At 40.7% G+C, this 17,998-nt stretch overlaps 1 protein-coding gene across 5 annotated transcripts in view; it reads right to left on the reverse strand.

The window, feature by feature from the left end:
- The window catches only part of RMDN2 (regulator of microtubule dynamics 2), a 570,121-nt gene that overhangs the window by 213,870 nt on the left and 338,253 nt on the right, over positions 1-17,998 (reverse strand). For all 5 annotated transcript variants that reach the window (XR_014963030.1, XM_085611419.1, XM_085611417.1 and 2 more), the window contains exon 6: positions 15,778-15,853. Coding sequence is in view for 4 of the 5 variants with exons in the window: in XM_085611419.1 (XP_085467545.1) it covers positions 15,778-15,853 (76 nt within the window). In the remaining variant the exon portion in view is untranslated. The remainder of the gene's footprint in view (positions 1-15,777; positions 15,854-17,998) is intronic.

Below are 17,998 nucleotides of genomic sequence, written 5' to 3' on the forward strand. Positions count from 1 at the left end.
ATCAATTGTAATACCAAATACGTTGTTTACTGTATTGTGTGTCAATGCAATATGATTTATGTTGGTAGCACTATAAGACCATTAAAAGAGCGTGTTCAAGAACACATTAGAGCTATCAAGAACAACAATGGCAATTACCCTTTGGCAGTACATTATAATACTGTACATAGGTCATCAGAGGTACTGCACATTCAATTTCATGCTATTGATACAATTGTTGATGATCCCCGGGGAGGAAACAAAATCTTGGCTCTAAGAAAATTGGAATCTAAATGGCTCATTAGATTAAGATCTGTTGATCAGGGACTTAACATCGATAGAGAATTGCATGTTTTTTTAAAAGACTGATTTCAATGTGGTATGATGGCTATATAATTACGATTTATATTGAGATTGCAAAATGATAATGTTTGATCTTTTTCAAAATGTTGGCTTTTCTGATGTAATCTAAGGCATTCCTGTTTATGCTCTGGACACACCTATTGGTGGATACACAATTTGGATGTACCGTATAGTAATTTGTTCTTTGGTGCATCTTGGTAAATCTATTAAGGGGTGCCTACTGTATTACATCTAACATAGTAAGCATCCGGTTGCATAACCTGACATTTGGGTCCTGCATGGTTTTTAAACTAATCTTCCTTGCCTTCTTTCCTTTTCTTTTCACTTTTTCTTTTCCTTTCTCCCTTTCCTCTGACATAGAACACCAATGTATGCAGTAATTAAGATACACACTTGCTGTCCTTGCTTTACGAATAATCAATGTGTCTTACAGAATCATGTGGCTTAAACTGTTTTAAACTCAACAATTCGGTTTACGGGAAGTTACATATGTGGTTGATTAATTTTTACATTTATCTGCTATTTGCTTAAATATTAGAAGTGGTTCTGGACAATAGGCATATAGTTTTGTGAGAAACTCGTAACCGCAATAGTGAGGGTTTTTTACGTACAACTCGTGGACATTTCAAGATGGCGCCCGTGATTTTGGCAGCAGTCCTTCTTTTATGTTCATGTATTCTATTCCGTGACGTTTCGTTCTCGCGATACAGTCCAGGTATTTGTATGATGGCGGCCAGTTGTTGCATTTGGCATTCCCAAATAGCGTTATCAGGCGTGGGTTAATATACTTGTTACTGGCTATACGGTAAGAGGACGTGCGATACGATAGAGAATTGCACATTGGCTTTGTGACTCAAATATATTTTAGGATTTCTCGTTACATGGGACGCATTGCCACGAGATTACTAGGTGGCATTATATGCATTGTTTGTTTTAAAACAGTTTGTCACAATCTTTACATTTATATGTAGTTCTAATAGGGGTCGGTCTTTTTTCAGGTTGTTTACTGACCGGTCACACCTTATTTAAGTGTGATTATAGATGCAAGATTGGATTACAGCCAAGAGTTTAAATAACACTGCTACAAAATTGCTTTGGGTGAGTGCTTACTGTACTGATGTTTCAGATGAACTTTTTTGAATTATAATCTCTAGCCAAGGGGTTAGCACTCGATGAACAGGGTGTGCTGGTGATATTGCAAAAGTAGATATCGTTCCCATTCAAGGTGGATACATTGGGAATTGGACATATAAGATAGCTCTTTCTCCTGAAGCAAATCTTATATATTCTGGAGGTTGTGTAAGTACACTGCACCTTTAGGTTATTTTCGAGATTTTGTACATCATTCATACATCCTTGTTACTATCAGGGTGGTATTATTGATGCAATTTTGGGCGGATGTATTAAGGACATGGAGTATTGCTGAGTGATATTAGGTAATTATGTTTCCATTTACACAGCAATGCTATAAATAACTCCTAGGCTGCACGTTATACCACAGTTTTATTATTGAACTAATTTTTTATAAAATTCCTTTTACTCGTACATGATACTTGAATCGTGTCTATACAATTGTTTTACATAGTCATTTATATACCTTTTTTTACCAGATTTCATGTGACGTTTGCTTATACATTTTGGAGATGTCTTATTGATTTGATATCTCGTTATTGACATCATGCTTTGAAGTTTGGAAGCAATTAACCAACCATTAGGTGGGTCTCTATTGTATACCCTCGTTCCATATTGTTATAATTCACTTCATATTAGGATATGTCGTATACTCACATTGTACGTTGATCCGGGACAGCACAGACAATAATTTTGGGTGGAGTACTAGGCATTTCTATATATATTTCTTTAATATCATAGGACTCAATTAATGGGTCTTTATGATAGATTCCGACCTTTCTATTATATAACACATCATTATTGGATCACTACACTCTGGAGTTTGGTAGTCACTACTTTGGGTGACAGATTTGGTTCACTGATTTTCGCATTTGAGCACTCTAACTGTTTTTGGATATCTTTCTTCACTATTGGTGAGATATTTTCTGCTCTCTTTTTTGTTTGGTTTTAGAACAACATTTGAGATGTGTTTGCTAATTCTAAATATTGTTTTCTGTAAGTTTCATCACAGTGCTTATGCACTTATTTCTATGTCCACAGCCTTGAGAAAGTCACTGTGCATATCAAGCACGGAAGAAACACGTGTTGGCTGCTTTGGATATTGGATGGCTATTTCGGATACTGAATATGGGTTTCAAAACCAATAAAAAGAACATCTGTTTGAGGCTTTGACGAGTACTTTATCCTATCCAGTGGAACTGTGGAATATTTTGAGTCCTCCAAGAACTTTTCTGGAATTGTTTATCTACTTATCAAACATATTGGTCTACGTATAATGTGTTGTTTTCAGACCTACTATACTTTAGAAAAGGGTGTGCGTTATTAGCTGGTCTCTTTTTGAAACTTAAAAAGAGGTCTGCCCTGAAAACTATGCAAACTTCTGTGGAACAGGACTTGGGCAAAAGTGACAATAGTACACCAGGCTCCTAAGGAGCATCTGGTAGTGAATTGTGGGACGCTTATCTTAGCTACAGACTCCAACATCTAGTCTGCATTAAAGGAAGGTGGCAGAAGGAGGAGTGACCCGCACTCACTGCAGCAATAGCACTATAAAAGCATTTCAACACACCCTTGTGAGGGTGGTTTCTTTTATCAAAGGAATCCATCACCCAGCCTGCTTTAGGGGAAGGAGGAGGAGTGGCCCTCACTCACCACAGCAGTAGTGCTATGAAAGCGCTATAGCACACTGCTGTGCAGGGCGTAAATCTTATCTATGGACTCCAACATCCATGCTGCACTGAGCTAAGGTGTAGAAGACATGGGTCTTCACTCACCACAGAAGTAGCGCTATAAAAACACTTCAGCACACAGCTGCACGGGACACACATGGGGCACTCAGGGGAAGACTGGACCCATCTACGCCTGTCAGAGCCTGGATGAGGCTGGGCGGGGATGGGCGGGCCCTCTGGGCCCCTTGGCATTCACAGAATCTCCTCTAGGATAAGGACAGCAATGGGGAAAAGAAAAATCAATGGCTGGCAACCACTCTGGTAAGAAGTCAACATTGTCCTCTTCAACTGTAAACCTCCTCTCAAATGCTATGTGCTTCCTGAAACCGGTCCTAGGATGCTTGTTTCCAGTTTGAAACCGGTCCTAGGATGCTTGTTTCCAGTCCAGGGAGGACCTGGCTTGGCAGTTCGGGCTGGACTGTTCCCATGAGGCACAGGGTCAAGACTGATTTGCATATGGATAGGTTCAAACTGGAATGGCATGGTGAGCAAAACAACGATGGATTTAGGCCCAGATCTCTGTACAGGGGTGAATATATGACATTGTTCTGCATTCTGTTCATCAACTGTTGTTTTTGCATTTGTCACCCCGAGTGGGACAGGTATGCTCAGACGTGAGTCCCGTGCTCTCAATGCCACTGGAATCAAGCTATCCTGGCTGATGAGGGCTGAAAGCCCGAAACCGGTCCTAGGATGCTTGTTTCCAGTCCAGGGAGGACCTGGATTGGCAGTTCGGGCTGGACTGTTCCCATAGGGCACAGGGTCGAGACTGATTTGCATATGGCTAGGTTCAAGCTGGAATGGCATGGTGAGCAAAGAAACTATGGATTTAGTACTAGATCTCTGAACTGGGGTGAATGTATGACATGGTTCTGCATTCTGTCCATCAACTGTTGTTTTTGTATGTGCGTAATAGAGAACAAAATGTTTACTGTAGAACGCTCAGAAGCTCAAAAACAGGCCTCTGTGGGAGTGACCATTGAAATCGCAGCAGTATCTTGTCCCAGCTCGGGTGTAAAGGAGGGAAGTAATAACAGGCCTGATGGCGCTTGGAAAATTACAGTGTTTCTACTGCTCTACTGACAATACCAAAAGACACAGTGCTGTCACAGACAATCGATGTTTCAAGATCACCCCCTGCAAAGTAAACAAGCATTTGCAATGCAATAGTTCTTGCACTTGCGAGAGTTTAAGCTATTGGCATTGTAAATGACAGTGCCTTTTATTTATCTGTTTTGATAATTAACACATAAATAAAAGGCATTGTCATTTACACTGCCAATAGTTCAAACTCTTGTAAATGAGAGACATATTTCAATTCAAAGCAGCGGCCAACATTGTCCCTAGCTGCTTAGAAAGTGAAAGCATGCAAGGTGCGCTGAATGTTGCAGGAAAGCTTGTCGTGACTGCAGTAGGAGAAACTCATTATAGAAAACAGTGCTTATAGACTAAATAAGACATACCGTGTAACAACAGAAGTAAAAGGGTCAGTCCTCATGGGAGGTTACAAATGAAGACAAGGTGGTACAAAGGAAGGACTAACAAGCCTATTAACGAATCAAAAGACAGCTTTTACGAAGGACAATGACACAAGCCAATGAAAAATTTGGGTAGAAAGTGGGCTAGGCTTCAAGTCCATACTGCGCAGGATCGACCTAAATAGGAAAACTACTCGAACCTCATGTCAAAAAACTAAACATAACTCTATTGCTCTTCTTTCCCCTTTAGAGTCTAGGATGGTACCTATGAACGCCATTAATAAGCTAGATCGAATATCGGCAGGTTCTTCAAATTTAAATAATTAGTAGACTAATTTTGGAGAACTCTGTTAAGAAAATGTTTAACTGTCCAAACTGGCCCGAGATGGAACAATTTTTGGGCAACCTGTCTAAATTACCTATATCACAGATATCACTTGATTATAAGAGCACTTCAACTTTTGATTTAGATCATATGGAGGGGGGGGACAGAATGGCCAAATTGACATTTGTGGGCAAGTTAGTACACTTTTTCCGGGGGGGAATTACTAGAGGTTGGGGGAAATTAGCCCAGTCATACAGAGTCAGGGAAATAAAGATCAAAATACTTTCCAAGCTAGAGCTTACAAGAAAACTACCCCTGTAAGCACTCCCTTACAACTGACATCTGAGGCAATCTGCTATGTGATTTTTCTAAAGAACATCCCTCCATTACACCTATTACAAAATGCGGATCCTGATTAGCTCAAGCAAAAAGGCACATATTGGCTGCACAAGCAGTTTGGGAATACACGTTGTTGATGAAATTTTAATGACAAGAAGAGCACTGTGAGTGGTCAGAGGATGTAAACAGGCCAACGGGATTACATAGTAATTGATTTTCAGGATGCAAGGCTTGTAGGAAATCTCTTGAGGAGACTTGAGTATGTTACCCTTTTCCGCAGCCGAATTATGGCCTGCCCCCTAGGGTTCTTTGATAGGCTAGCGGAGTACATAATTTGAGTTACAGATTAGTTTACGCAGGCTTTATTGGCCCACAACATTCATATTGCTATTCGGTAACAATCGATAATAGATTTTATTCCTCAATAAGGATATCATTTATGTGGAACATACTTCTAGTGATAAATATCAAATGGTAATGCCACTTATCTCACACCTCACAGCAAGTTTCCCTGAGGAAGAGAATGTAATTGATAGCAAAAGTAACATGGGGGAAATGCTAGGGAGGCTGGGATTCATTTTATATTTTATATTGTGAACACTCAAAACCAGCTTAAAAATCCTGATTCGATTGGCTTTATTAAGCAATAAACCGTATCTATTTACAAGACACATGGGCACTTGACGTCCATTATATTGATAGTTAAATTTCTCACTTCCTTCCTGCAATCAGGTCCAGTTTTGGTAGAGCCAATGGAGGGTTATTGATTCAGATTTATGTGTTATCACGTACAAAATAGTGAGGACAAGTCTGGACTCACCAACTTCCAAATGTTAAAGGGAAGAGGTGGTCACAAAATTCCAGTGATACATTTCTATAATAATGCATTTAAAAACAAAATATACAACCTATATACAACTTGAAGAAATCCCTAGAGTCTTGGCATGAGACTAAAAAGGACAATTCATCGATTCTATAGGCTGGAGACTTTAATGCCCTTTAATGCTGGCTCTGCCTGAGGGCTACATGGTCCAACATATGAAGAAATATCACATTCTAGCCATGATCCACAAGGCGACGCACTGAACAATATTTTAATGAAATACAATTTGTCCTATAGTTTCGATTTTTGTTTGAGCCCCCTTATTATAGCACTAACCTATAAAGGCAGAGAGCATAATAGCAATGAATGATTTTAATCTTTTAGTAACAATGGCCCTTTTGTTACTAACTTCATAGTACTGGAACTAGTTTTAATTACCACCATTCATTTAACCTCCTTATTCAATCAGGGGAAGCCCTCAACACCGCATGCAAGAACCTAACCTATGGAAGCGAATAAGAATGAAGACGATCTACTTAAATAGGAATGGGTTAATCCTGGCCTTTTGCTAACACACGGACTTAGTATGAGATTAGGTGACATTTTATGCTGTCTGGATGATACAGCAGTCCCAGTGACCGTAATGAATTCATATAACTCTTTGTGTTTGACTATTAAAGATTATCTGACTTCCAACTAGAGATGAGGAGCAAACAATTAACATGGTGGTTGGATAGTTCCTGTTCATGTGCGCATAAAAATCTGATCTGAAGAGCAGGCCCTGTAATTTGGAAGATGTAAGAGCTTGTAGATTGTATTGCAAGGCTGCTACTAGAGACAGGAAATTAAATATAAGAGAGCAAGCTTGGGATAACTTGCAGGACGTGAGCGTTGAGAATTGTGCATTCTAGAAGATTATTAACCCCAATTTCATTAAAGATACAGATGTTTATTCATTGTCTGTAACCATATCAGCGAGGAGATGAGAGTCTCATTTTGTGGACTTTTACTCCTCTTTCAAGAATGAGGAAAATGATACAGGAGGAAACTGTTTTCCTCGCTGAGTTTGGTGGTGGATGAAATTATTGGGACAAGAAGGAAAAGCCTGAGGTTAAAGACTCTTGGTTCAGACGGAGTACCTACGGATTTCTTTAAGCAAAATATTTATTCGTATGCATTGGCCCTGCCAAATGTCATCTATAATGGTTTTAAGAATAGTCTCCCTTTGTCAGGTTCAACCTCCATCATATTGCTCGTTTTTAACAAAGGATAGCAGAGATAATGCAAAATACTGCCGTCCCATCTATCTTCTGGATTCTATAGGTAAAATAATTGTGGTGATGCAGAGGTTAGAAATTTGGGCAGAGGATGATTATATCTTTTGGGATACACAATATGGTTTCTGGAGGGGCATGGGGGCAATAGAACAGTGTCTGACCTATTACTTACTGCTTATCAATATACACAGTTACAAAGGAAGTGGCTCTCCATGCTGCATACATGGATTTAAGTTCTACATTTGGTTGTGTCTGTCCTTCCGAAATTGTGGACAACCATGACTTCCATGGACATTGTAGATATATTTTTAAGAACCCTTTATGCAAATAAATGCAACAGTGAGTATTAGATATGAACTGAATGGAGAATGCTAAGATCCCACCAAAATTCAAAGAGGAGTACAGCCGAGGTGCATACTGGCATTATTCTTATTCACTATATATAGATAAACAATTTAGATAAGTGCCTCTTGTCAAAGCGATGTCGTTATGCCCCACAGATTGGAAAACGATACATCCTAGCAGTATTATATACCAAAGATGCAATGCACATTGCTAGAACGGCCAATGGGCGCAAAACACTTCTAGATGCCTGTGCTATAGTTATGGAACAATGGCTCTAAGAACGAACGCAAAAAAGAAATTTGTGAGGTTACACAATCCTAAGACTACGAAAACCAGAGTCTATTATATTAAAGACTTCCGTCTTCAAATGGTAATAACATTTACGCATCTGGGCATACCATTAGACTCTCCATTAAACTAGAAACAGCTTCAGAGCATTAGGATGATGCATTAGGAGTTCAATTGAGTTGGTATTCAGATTTGTTTAAAAAATAAGGGTAAAACTGATGAAACAATAAATAGCGGTGACAACATATGGAGCCACAATTTGGGGATACTCAAATTGTATGGATTTACAAAGAGTAGAGAATGCATTAACCATAAGAATGTTATCTGTGCCTTCAAGCTGGTCTAATTATGTTTGCCACGAAGTATTGTATATAGGCTTCTTGGAAGATTTATTAAACCTTAGGCCTTATTATTGTGGATCCCAACTTAAGCAAAATCAGAAATGATATTCAATCGCTTGGTAATACATAATTACCAAAGAATGGATTATGCAGTTAAAATATGTTGGATAAAATATGTAAAAAACATATGTAATAGAACTGGGAGATCTGAAATATTTACACCACCACAAAATATCCGCACCAAAGACAGAGAAATTGTAAATTCCCTATATTATAAGATCTGTAAAGCTGAGAGAGATCTTAGAATGAGTGAAACCATCTGTTAGCACCAATCTATCACTATCAACTACAGCTAATATGGAGTCGCATCAATATCTTACTGATAACTCCCAACATAGATATCTTCTAACACACTTCAGATTTTGGATAGCATATCATTTGGTTGGATGTCCATGTGATCATGATTCACCACATTTGCTAATGCAGTTTGTGTTGTTTTGTAAATGTTATAAAACATGAAGAAAACGGTATTTGGCCCACCTACACTAGAAGCAGTAACCAAAGCAAGTAACCCTAGTGTACATGCGCTACAGCTGCTCTTGGTGCAGTGGGCCACTTATTTAAATGGTACTGAAGTAAAGTTTGAATATAACCCTACACTTTGCATGCAACACAAATAAAGGATTCCATAAACACTGAATATTTCACTTATATGAGTAAAAGAGTGTGTTCTACATGCATGGCCCCCCCACAGACTATAATATTCCGCAGCTTGTGGTGTAATGCATAGCGTTTTTGAAGATGGTGACTTCAGGGGGGGGGGGGGGGGGAGAGAAACACACAGAAACACACACACACACACACACACGCACACACACACACACACAACCACACACTGGTATAAACAAAGGGCGTTTGTTGATATGTATATGTTCAGTGGTTTAGCTATATGTAAGCATTGTAAATATTGTATTTGTTTGTATATATATACGTCTAAAAACAAAAGAGTTTCTAAAAAAAGTGGGGTATAAAATAAATATACTTACACCTACAAAAAAGTCACTCATATACTTTTTGTTTTCATTGGAATCGCCGTTGACTTGGTTATAAAATAAAGTAACATAGGTTTTGTTGGAGAAAAAATATTACTCTAGGGAAGAGATAATTTATCTATCTTTTCACCTAAATTTATGTGATAGTATTAATAATAAGATGTGCATCCGGATTATGCACCACTTGTAGCTTGTTGAGTGAGGAGGCATATATATTCAGATAGAGCGCATTGCAGCAATAGAGTCTGGAGGAGATTAAAGCAATGGTCACTGAGTGACACAATCCAACTGGAATAAAATACCTTCCTAAGAGTCCTGATAATGTGAAAGCAGGTACTCGTGACACGATTGATCTGTAAGTCAAAATTCAGGGAAGAGTAGAAGATTACTCCAAGATTTTTGGCCACTTTAACCGGCGTAGGTGAAGGGCCACATTCCTCAGGCCACCAACAGCAGGACCAGATGGATTCCTGTGCACCAAACACCAGCACCTCTGTTTTTTCCAGGTTCAGTTTAAGAAAATGTTATTTCATCCAGATGTTTACCTTGGTCATGCAGAGATTTAACTTGTTAGCTACTGAGGGAAAGTTGCCAGAGGTGGATACAATAATCTGGGTGTTGTCAGCATATGAGAATACTTGAAAACTGCATGAACATATTAGTTCAGCAAGAGGAGGGATGTAAAGATTAAAAAGAGGGGCCACTCAATGAAGACCCCTGAGGGACCCCACAGGGAAGGCAACAGGCTTTAGATTTAAAGCCCCACCAACTGACAACGGGCACCCTGTTGGTGCGAAAGGAATGACAGAGATTGAGGGCTTCCTTTCGACACTGGCCTGATGAAGCGGTTGAACCAGGTGCATGGGTGAGAGGGTGTCAAAGGCTGCCTACAACTCTACTGGCACCAAGACAGACGCCCCACCCTGATCCACCGGGTGTCTTATACTCTCTGTAGCGGCCACCAGTGCAGTTTCTGTGCTGTGACCACTTCTGAAGCCATTTTGTGAAGGGTCCAGAAAGTCAAATGACTCAATGAGCTTCACTAATTCCTGATTAAGGCCTAGGATGGCCGGCCAAGCACACATGTGCATGTATGAGTGCACAGTATTCCTCCCTGCCTCGGCCCCACCCTATACGTATTGTACTGCAGGGCTCAGAATAAATAATTTGATAATATTGTCTTCTTATTTTTTTATTGTCTGCTGGCACGGACTGTGGGAGGATGCTCTTCCGCCATTACGGGTGAGCCGCCCCTGTAATTTACTCCCTGTCTAATTTGCATTATCCCACATATGTCGTCTTATTTGTTGGTAGTGAATGACCAAAGACTGCACTGAATTTACTTTTTCATTCTACTCTATCGTATTTTAATCTCCAGTAATAGCCTTTATTCTCATGTTAGCGCCTGCAAAATATCATGTGCCAAAATACACTAAGGTTCATGGCAGCTAGCCCGCAGAGACTGCCAAAAAGTGTTCTGAGAAAATAAACACTGCTCAGCACATATCAGCGTTCTCTAGTTACCAACCAAAGACGGACTGAAAATATTACTTTCACAGTGTAGTATTTAAAGTCAAGCTTATCCGCAGTCTCAGGCCACTTAACCTCCCCGCCACCCACTAATGAACGCCGGGACTCCCAACCTAAGCAAATTCTATTATTTGAAACACAAAACAATACACAAAAAATACAAAGACAAGAATACACCAAACAAATTCTCAAATAGAAAAAAAAATTACATCTTCGATCTACCTTCTTTAATTGCATACACTTTATTATTTTAATGTCATTTAATTTTGAAAACAGTCACGGACCTCGTGAGTAGGCCTCATGGACCCTCAGGAGTCCTCGGACCACAGGTTAAGAACCACTGACCTAAATAAAAGTGTGATAGTAAAAATTTAATTATCTTATCACTGATTGCAAGAGAAAAAGATTTTGTAGCACCTCCCCCTCAGTGCAGGTGCAAGCTAAGACAAACCATCAACGCACACCTTTCACATTGGTCCATAGGTGCCAGGTTATATGTGGGGCTTAGGTCCCACCAATAATTTTATGATACAAGTCCAAGAGTTGGCTAAGACCTGTCAGCCAGTCTACTTTATTTCGCCAGTATTAAAAAAACGGCATAAAAAGTATACAATATACAGTATTGCAAAAAAAATCCATTAATCAAATTACAAACACAATATGCATTTTAAAATAAAAGAACTTAAAAACATACTAAAAGCTATTATCAGATTTCCCAACATCACGGTTTTTGCTTTCTCTTTTTTAACGCATACTGCAAGAATAAGGCCAAGACCTGTCACAATGTTTACTGAGTGGACATAAGTTAGGTTCATGTATTGCCATACGCTTGCTTTATGAAAGACACAGTATGAAAGAGCGTGCAGCGTTTCTGAAGAGACTGAGATAGGATGTCAAAGAGGCTTTTATAGCTGAAATTTAAATCCATCTTTCATTCCACCCAAGCACAATAACAATCAAGGTGGAACATTCACTTTACTTGCTGAAAAATGTCCGTTTTAAATGAATCAAGCAAGTGCTCCCCTTGTTTTCAAAATGTCACTTTGACTCATTCAGCTGTCAACTCCTCAATACGTGGAAACAGTGGCAGCCTGCTTGGTTCGCAGGTGGTGAGGCAGGCGCGCGCACGGGGGGGGGGGGGTTGAACTCACGAGGGGGTGTGGGGGGCAACGGTAACTAATAAAAGAAACATTTACCTTGCCATGCCAGTCCCGCGTCTCTGCTCCTGCTCTCCGAGGCAGAGGAAGCACAGAGAGGCTCCTGACCAATCACAACTCTGCAATGCAGCACTGTGATTGGTTTTAAGCATCCTGGTTCGACGCACAACCAGGGAATGGGCACCTTGGCTTGTTCTCCATGCAGGATGTAATGCAGCCTGCATGGAGAACGGGGAAAGTGCTCGTGAGTGGTTTGGGCGCCGACCAAACAGTCAATGCGCACTTAGGAGTGGGCAAATCACTTCTCCTCTGCCCTGCTGCGAGAGCAGAGCAGGCCCGCCCACCCACCCACAAAGCAACAGGAAACATAAAATGATAATAACTTAAAGTTATTATAATTTTAGATTTTCTTTGCAGTGTACTGCTTAAAAGCAGTGGGGCGACGCTCCTCCGCCATAGCACGGGAGCCACCCCTGCGTGGAAAATAAGCATGTGACATACAGTAGGTATACAGTAGTAGAAATAACTTAAGCGCTCTATTCAGATTTCCATTTGGGATGATATCTAGTTTATTGTTTTTAATAGACCTCTAAAAGTCAGGTAACCTCTTCAAGGCACCAATGAAAACACAACATGATCCTAGACGTCTGAGATTCTTGTATGTGATCCACATATAAAAATATGCACTGTAAACCGTATACTTACTTGCATTTGTTCTACACATTACTATGTGTTTACCTCACCTATGACAGACCTTCCAATGATGTTTTGACATCAATGCACATTCCCTACGCTAACTATTGCCCACAGATTCTTTTCTGGGAATTGGTCCCTGCTTTCAGGGTTCAAGGGATAGCAGGCTTCAGTATCTGGCACAGGTGTTGCTCCAAATGGATGAAAAAAAGGTGCTTATGTATTGTTCTCGAGTCAGGGTGTGTCCTTTCATTCCCAGTGATTTCCGTGGAGCATCATGCACTTGAGTAAGGGCATGTTAGAGACATGCTCAGAATTTTGCATCAATGGAACTACTAATATCGCCTGGGCCCCAACAATAATATGCTGATCTTGGCTCCCATTTTTCGGTCTACTGTAGATTCACTTTGCTCTGATCACAAACACACTTTTCTAATCAAATGTGATGTTGCTTGGCCTGCCAGTTTCAGCTGCACTGTTCCTAGTAGAGCAGAACCATGGCCGATTTGCATAAGCCTGTCTGAAGTGGTAGCGTGAGCAAAAAGTGATGGATTTGTTATAATCTTCACATAATTTCTTTTTTGGGTGTCTCCTTTTTTAGATTATATATGTTCACTAATTTAGGTTCATGTTTTAAACGCAAATGCACAATTATCAATGTTGTTAAAGTATTTGTTTCTGTGCAATGTGATAACTCAACTTGATTCAATATATTCATGTTTTACCATGACTTGAACTTTTCCACTCATTGAGTTAAATAAATCATGACCAATGGTTCATAGAAATGTATATCATAATTTCTCAGTTGTTTTTCAATATTAAGCAGTTTCACAGAATATAAGGAGATGAAAGGTTAGAGGGGCTCCCAAACCCCATCCGTTATTGGGGTGTAAAGTTTTGAGAGGGAGACTCGAATTCTGGTCTTAGCCCAAATTAGAGACGTTAGGAGTGACTTTAGGGCTCAGATTGATTTGCCGGGCAATGGGAAGGGCCTACAAATAAATACAGCACTTTAGAGAGCAGCAGCATCTTAGATATGGCCATGCGTCCCATGGGGGAAAGTGGCAGTTCCGTCCAGAACGCCAAGGAAGAGCGGGCGTTGGCTATCACCCTGCCCAGGTTGCCGTTTATTAAATCCTATTGCGAGTGATACACTTGTACCCCTAGATACTTGAAGGAGTCGCAGGACCACGTAAGTGGAGCGTGTGGCAGATCAGTCCTTAGTTCTGGGGACAGAGGCATCATATGGAATAGAAGGGACCTATTGGGAGCCCCCAATTATGAGCATTATTATGTAGCCACACAGCTGCAGTAGCTGATGCGGTGGTTGGCAGGCCACAACACACGGAACTGGGACGCAGGGCATCGGGCCTACGCCAAACTACGGTATTAGCGTGGCTGCTCGGATCTGAGACATCGATCCCGAAGAAGACAGGAAACATATCAATGTCTACTGCCCGCAGCTGCTGGATTCATAATCTACAAATAGGGCAACCGCCGTCTACCTATGCCCCCGAGATATCACTAGGGGTACTTGCCCCACTGCCAGAGTTCTTTGCCTGGAGACGGTGGACTGGTCCAAGGCCGGGATAGCCACATGGGGCAACTTGCTCGTTGACTCGACCTTATGGGAGTTTTTGACCCTCGTGGACGACTATGGCATACCCCCAGGCTCCTTCTTGATGTATGCATCCCACACCCACCAATTATATATGACACGGGGCAACACACATGACAAACCTAAGGTATCCAGATTACCCCAGGCATTACTAACACATGGCACAGGCAAACGGGCAATTGCCATGCTATTTAACCCTGAGATCAGACACTGTGTCCCCCTTAACAGCGCTTATAGACTACTTTCAACAAAATTGATTTAAATACACACAATTTGACTACCTCCATCACACATACCTCACCCCTCACGGGCTGGCACGAATGTACACAAACTCCTCCAACATTTGTCCACGATGCCACAACCCTGACGCCATGTTTATACATATGGTGTGGGCATGCCCCCAACTGTCATGCCCCCAACTGTCATCATACAGGAATGCAGTGGCTGATACACTCTCCGAGGCCACGGGCATGAAGATCACAGCACAAGGTCCACACTTCTTGCTGGGCATCACCAAACGCAACATGCAACACAAAACACTCAACAAATTCCTTGACTTGGCGCTGGGTCTAGCCAAAAGGAGGCTGGCTCAGTCCTGGATGTCGAGCTCAGCACCCCATATGCACTCGTGGCTCCTAGAACTTCGCGGAGCACTAGTGGCCGAACACGAGCTGTTCCGCTGCAACATTCTAGGCCGCTTAACCACCAACCACGCCCCCAGACTGGAAAAGGTACCTTACATTTATTGACTCAAGACTTAAATCTCCAGTTAAAATGTCAAATTGTCAGCATGGGTAATCAACTTTAGAACGAACAGTGGCTCTCAATTGTAAGCTATAGGCCATGTCACATATACAGTCTAACAAAACAGCTACTTGAAGTCCCATAACCAAAAAATAATTGGAACACGAAGGCAACTTTGTAACTATCTGCAAAAACCCATGGGCTTGCCATACAGCCTCTACAAGCAATGGCAGAGAGTAAAAACACAGGAATGTCAATGGCTTAAGGTTGGTGACCCAAAACCTACTGTATCTCTATACATGTAATAATGCATTTTTGAAGAATTGATGATAGGAGATCCAACTGTCTTTAACCAGACCTACAAAGACAAATACTTTCCTTTGAAAGATGTTAAAAAATGAGACCATTGCAAAGGTTATGGTCATTGCCATTTAGTGGAAAGGAGTGAAATGCGTGAGCAAGCTGTACAGAGGGCAAATCAATGACGCAGCCAGCACCCTACATCATGTAGAACTTCACAAGAAGAGCAATTAAATAAGCACTTCACGTTAAAATGTACAATACCTTGAAGAGATAGCCATTCTTGATTTTATTCTGTACGCTCTCATATTCGGACAAATAACCACACATGATGGCGAACCTGAAAAATGGAAACAAATATTATGTCAATATTAAACCAATCAAATGTATCCTACAATCTAACCAGAAACGTTTTTTGAAATCACACGTTACCATTGGTCAGTTATGTCATGTTCTCCACAAGCTGCTTCACTGTAAATATTTGCATCGTGCGCTGGCCCCTTAATAGACAGGCTGACCAAACACAACTCAAGCAGAAACATGATTTAATAACAAGCAGACATCCCGAATACCCCAGGGCAGAAAAAAATGGACAAACAGGTTGGCATAGCCAATTGTGCTCTAAATAAAGACATACTTTTACCGTGGTGCTTTCTTCCACAGCCTTCCATCTTTGTGGCAATGTATATAATGGGTACTACTATTGTCAATCTATTGAGATGGGTGAAAGATAGGTCCAGCCAGTATCACATTTATGGACTCACACAGATCTTGTAAGGAGACAAATTTACTTGCTCAGGTATTTGGTCAGGTTGTAATTTAAAATCAGCAAATACTCTAATGAAATAAGTTGCCAGGGCCATACTTGACAGCAAGCTTTGTTTCACCCCAGAAACCTTCCACTCAAATTTAGCTATAAGCACAACCTCAACATAATGTCAACAGATTCTAAAGAGTGACTGACTGAGCCTAGCAACATGTCCCTCTGTTGCAGTGGAGGCTGGATGTGCGCGAATGGACGTCGGTAGCTCTTTCTGGGATGCTTGAAGTGAAAGAATAATCAGTCTCTGACGGAAGTCATGGGGTGGGGAGGGGGGGGGGTTTCAGGTCCTCGAGGGCACCTACTTTTATTCTGCAGTTTTCTATAGCCAGAACCTGACCTAATGGCATTTGAGCGCTTTACAGAAATACTAAAACAAGTTACATTAAAGGTAAAAAAAAAAAAAAAAAAAAAGATAATTGATCACCAATGCGCCTAAAGGATTACATGCAATGGGTTGCTAAAACAAACCTTAAAGTTTGGAATTCTACTCAAGACCTTATGCATTGCATTTAAGGCTGTTCACGGATTAGTCCTAGCCTTCCCCGCTGAACAAGTGCCAAGGCATTTTTCAAACCAGTACTCGCGCTCACCATCAGCACATTTCTTGACAGTGCCTTCATTTGCTAAAAGCTAGACAAGAAGGGCACAGCTTTTCAGTTTGTTCACATAAACCATTGATCACTCTTCCTGTCTCACTTCCAGATTCAACAGATCTGCTCTGCTTCAGACTCTCCTTAAAGACCTGGCTCTTTAAAGGAGTCTTGTCACTTTAATTGCAAGGAGTCTGATGCAGTCAGCGCCAAGAAACCAATGGTAACCTAGCGCTTACCCCCTTCCCCCATGAGCACATGCTCAGAAAAGGATGTCATAATGATAAGGCAACTCCAGTTTACATGCCAGACTACCAGTTAAAGGTATACATATCTCATGGATATTCAACGATCACAGACATACAGAGCCCTGTTGGGGTTCACTAATGTGGGCAGTGGTCATGATCTAAGATAGGTGAATCAAAGTACATCTAATCTCGGGGGGAGAAGTAGCGCTTAGGGTCTGCAAATGCAGCACTGCATGCCATCTGCAAAATGAACAAAGCTATTTTGTTAGTGGTTATATTTTATTCCTATCTTAGGTATTAATAACATGTATATTTCCAACAGTAAGACCAACCTATTCATAGAAAGATAAAAAATATCTGCTCATACGCAGCATTGCTTCGGTGCGTCATGCATTCCCAGTCTCTTTGGCTCTACCCACGAGGAAAGAGGGTTAATGCTGTGCCCACATTGAAGTTCTTTTAAAATGTGATCCTGTCGAACATCTGTGATGGTTCAAATACAGATTTAGCATCAAAGGTCCTGTTACGTACAGCGTTATACTAGTGCAAAACATCATGAGTGAATACATTTTGAGTGTTCCATATTAGCATGTGGAGCAAAACAGGATTGCCCCCTAAGCAGAGAAATGCATTAGGGTAAATAATTTGAGAAAACTGATAGGTGTAATGTTTGCAATGTTTAATAATAGGTAATGAAGTTACTCTATTGTTCTAGCCTTTTGTACTGAAATTGCTGCTGAAGTTCTATGGCCTTTTGGAAGAAAATTGTCTGTCCCAATAACTCAACCTTATCTTCCATTTAGTTGCACAAAAAAGAGTTTTAA

This window comes from Triturus cristatus, chromosome 6 (genome assembly GCF_964204655.1).
Source record: "Triturus cristatus chromosome 6, aTriCri1.1, whole genome shotgun sequence".
In the NCBI taxonomy this organism is placed as follows: Eukaryota; Metazoa; Chordata; class Amphibia; order Caudata; family Salamandridae; genus Triturus; species Triturus cristatus.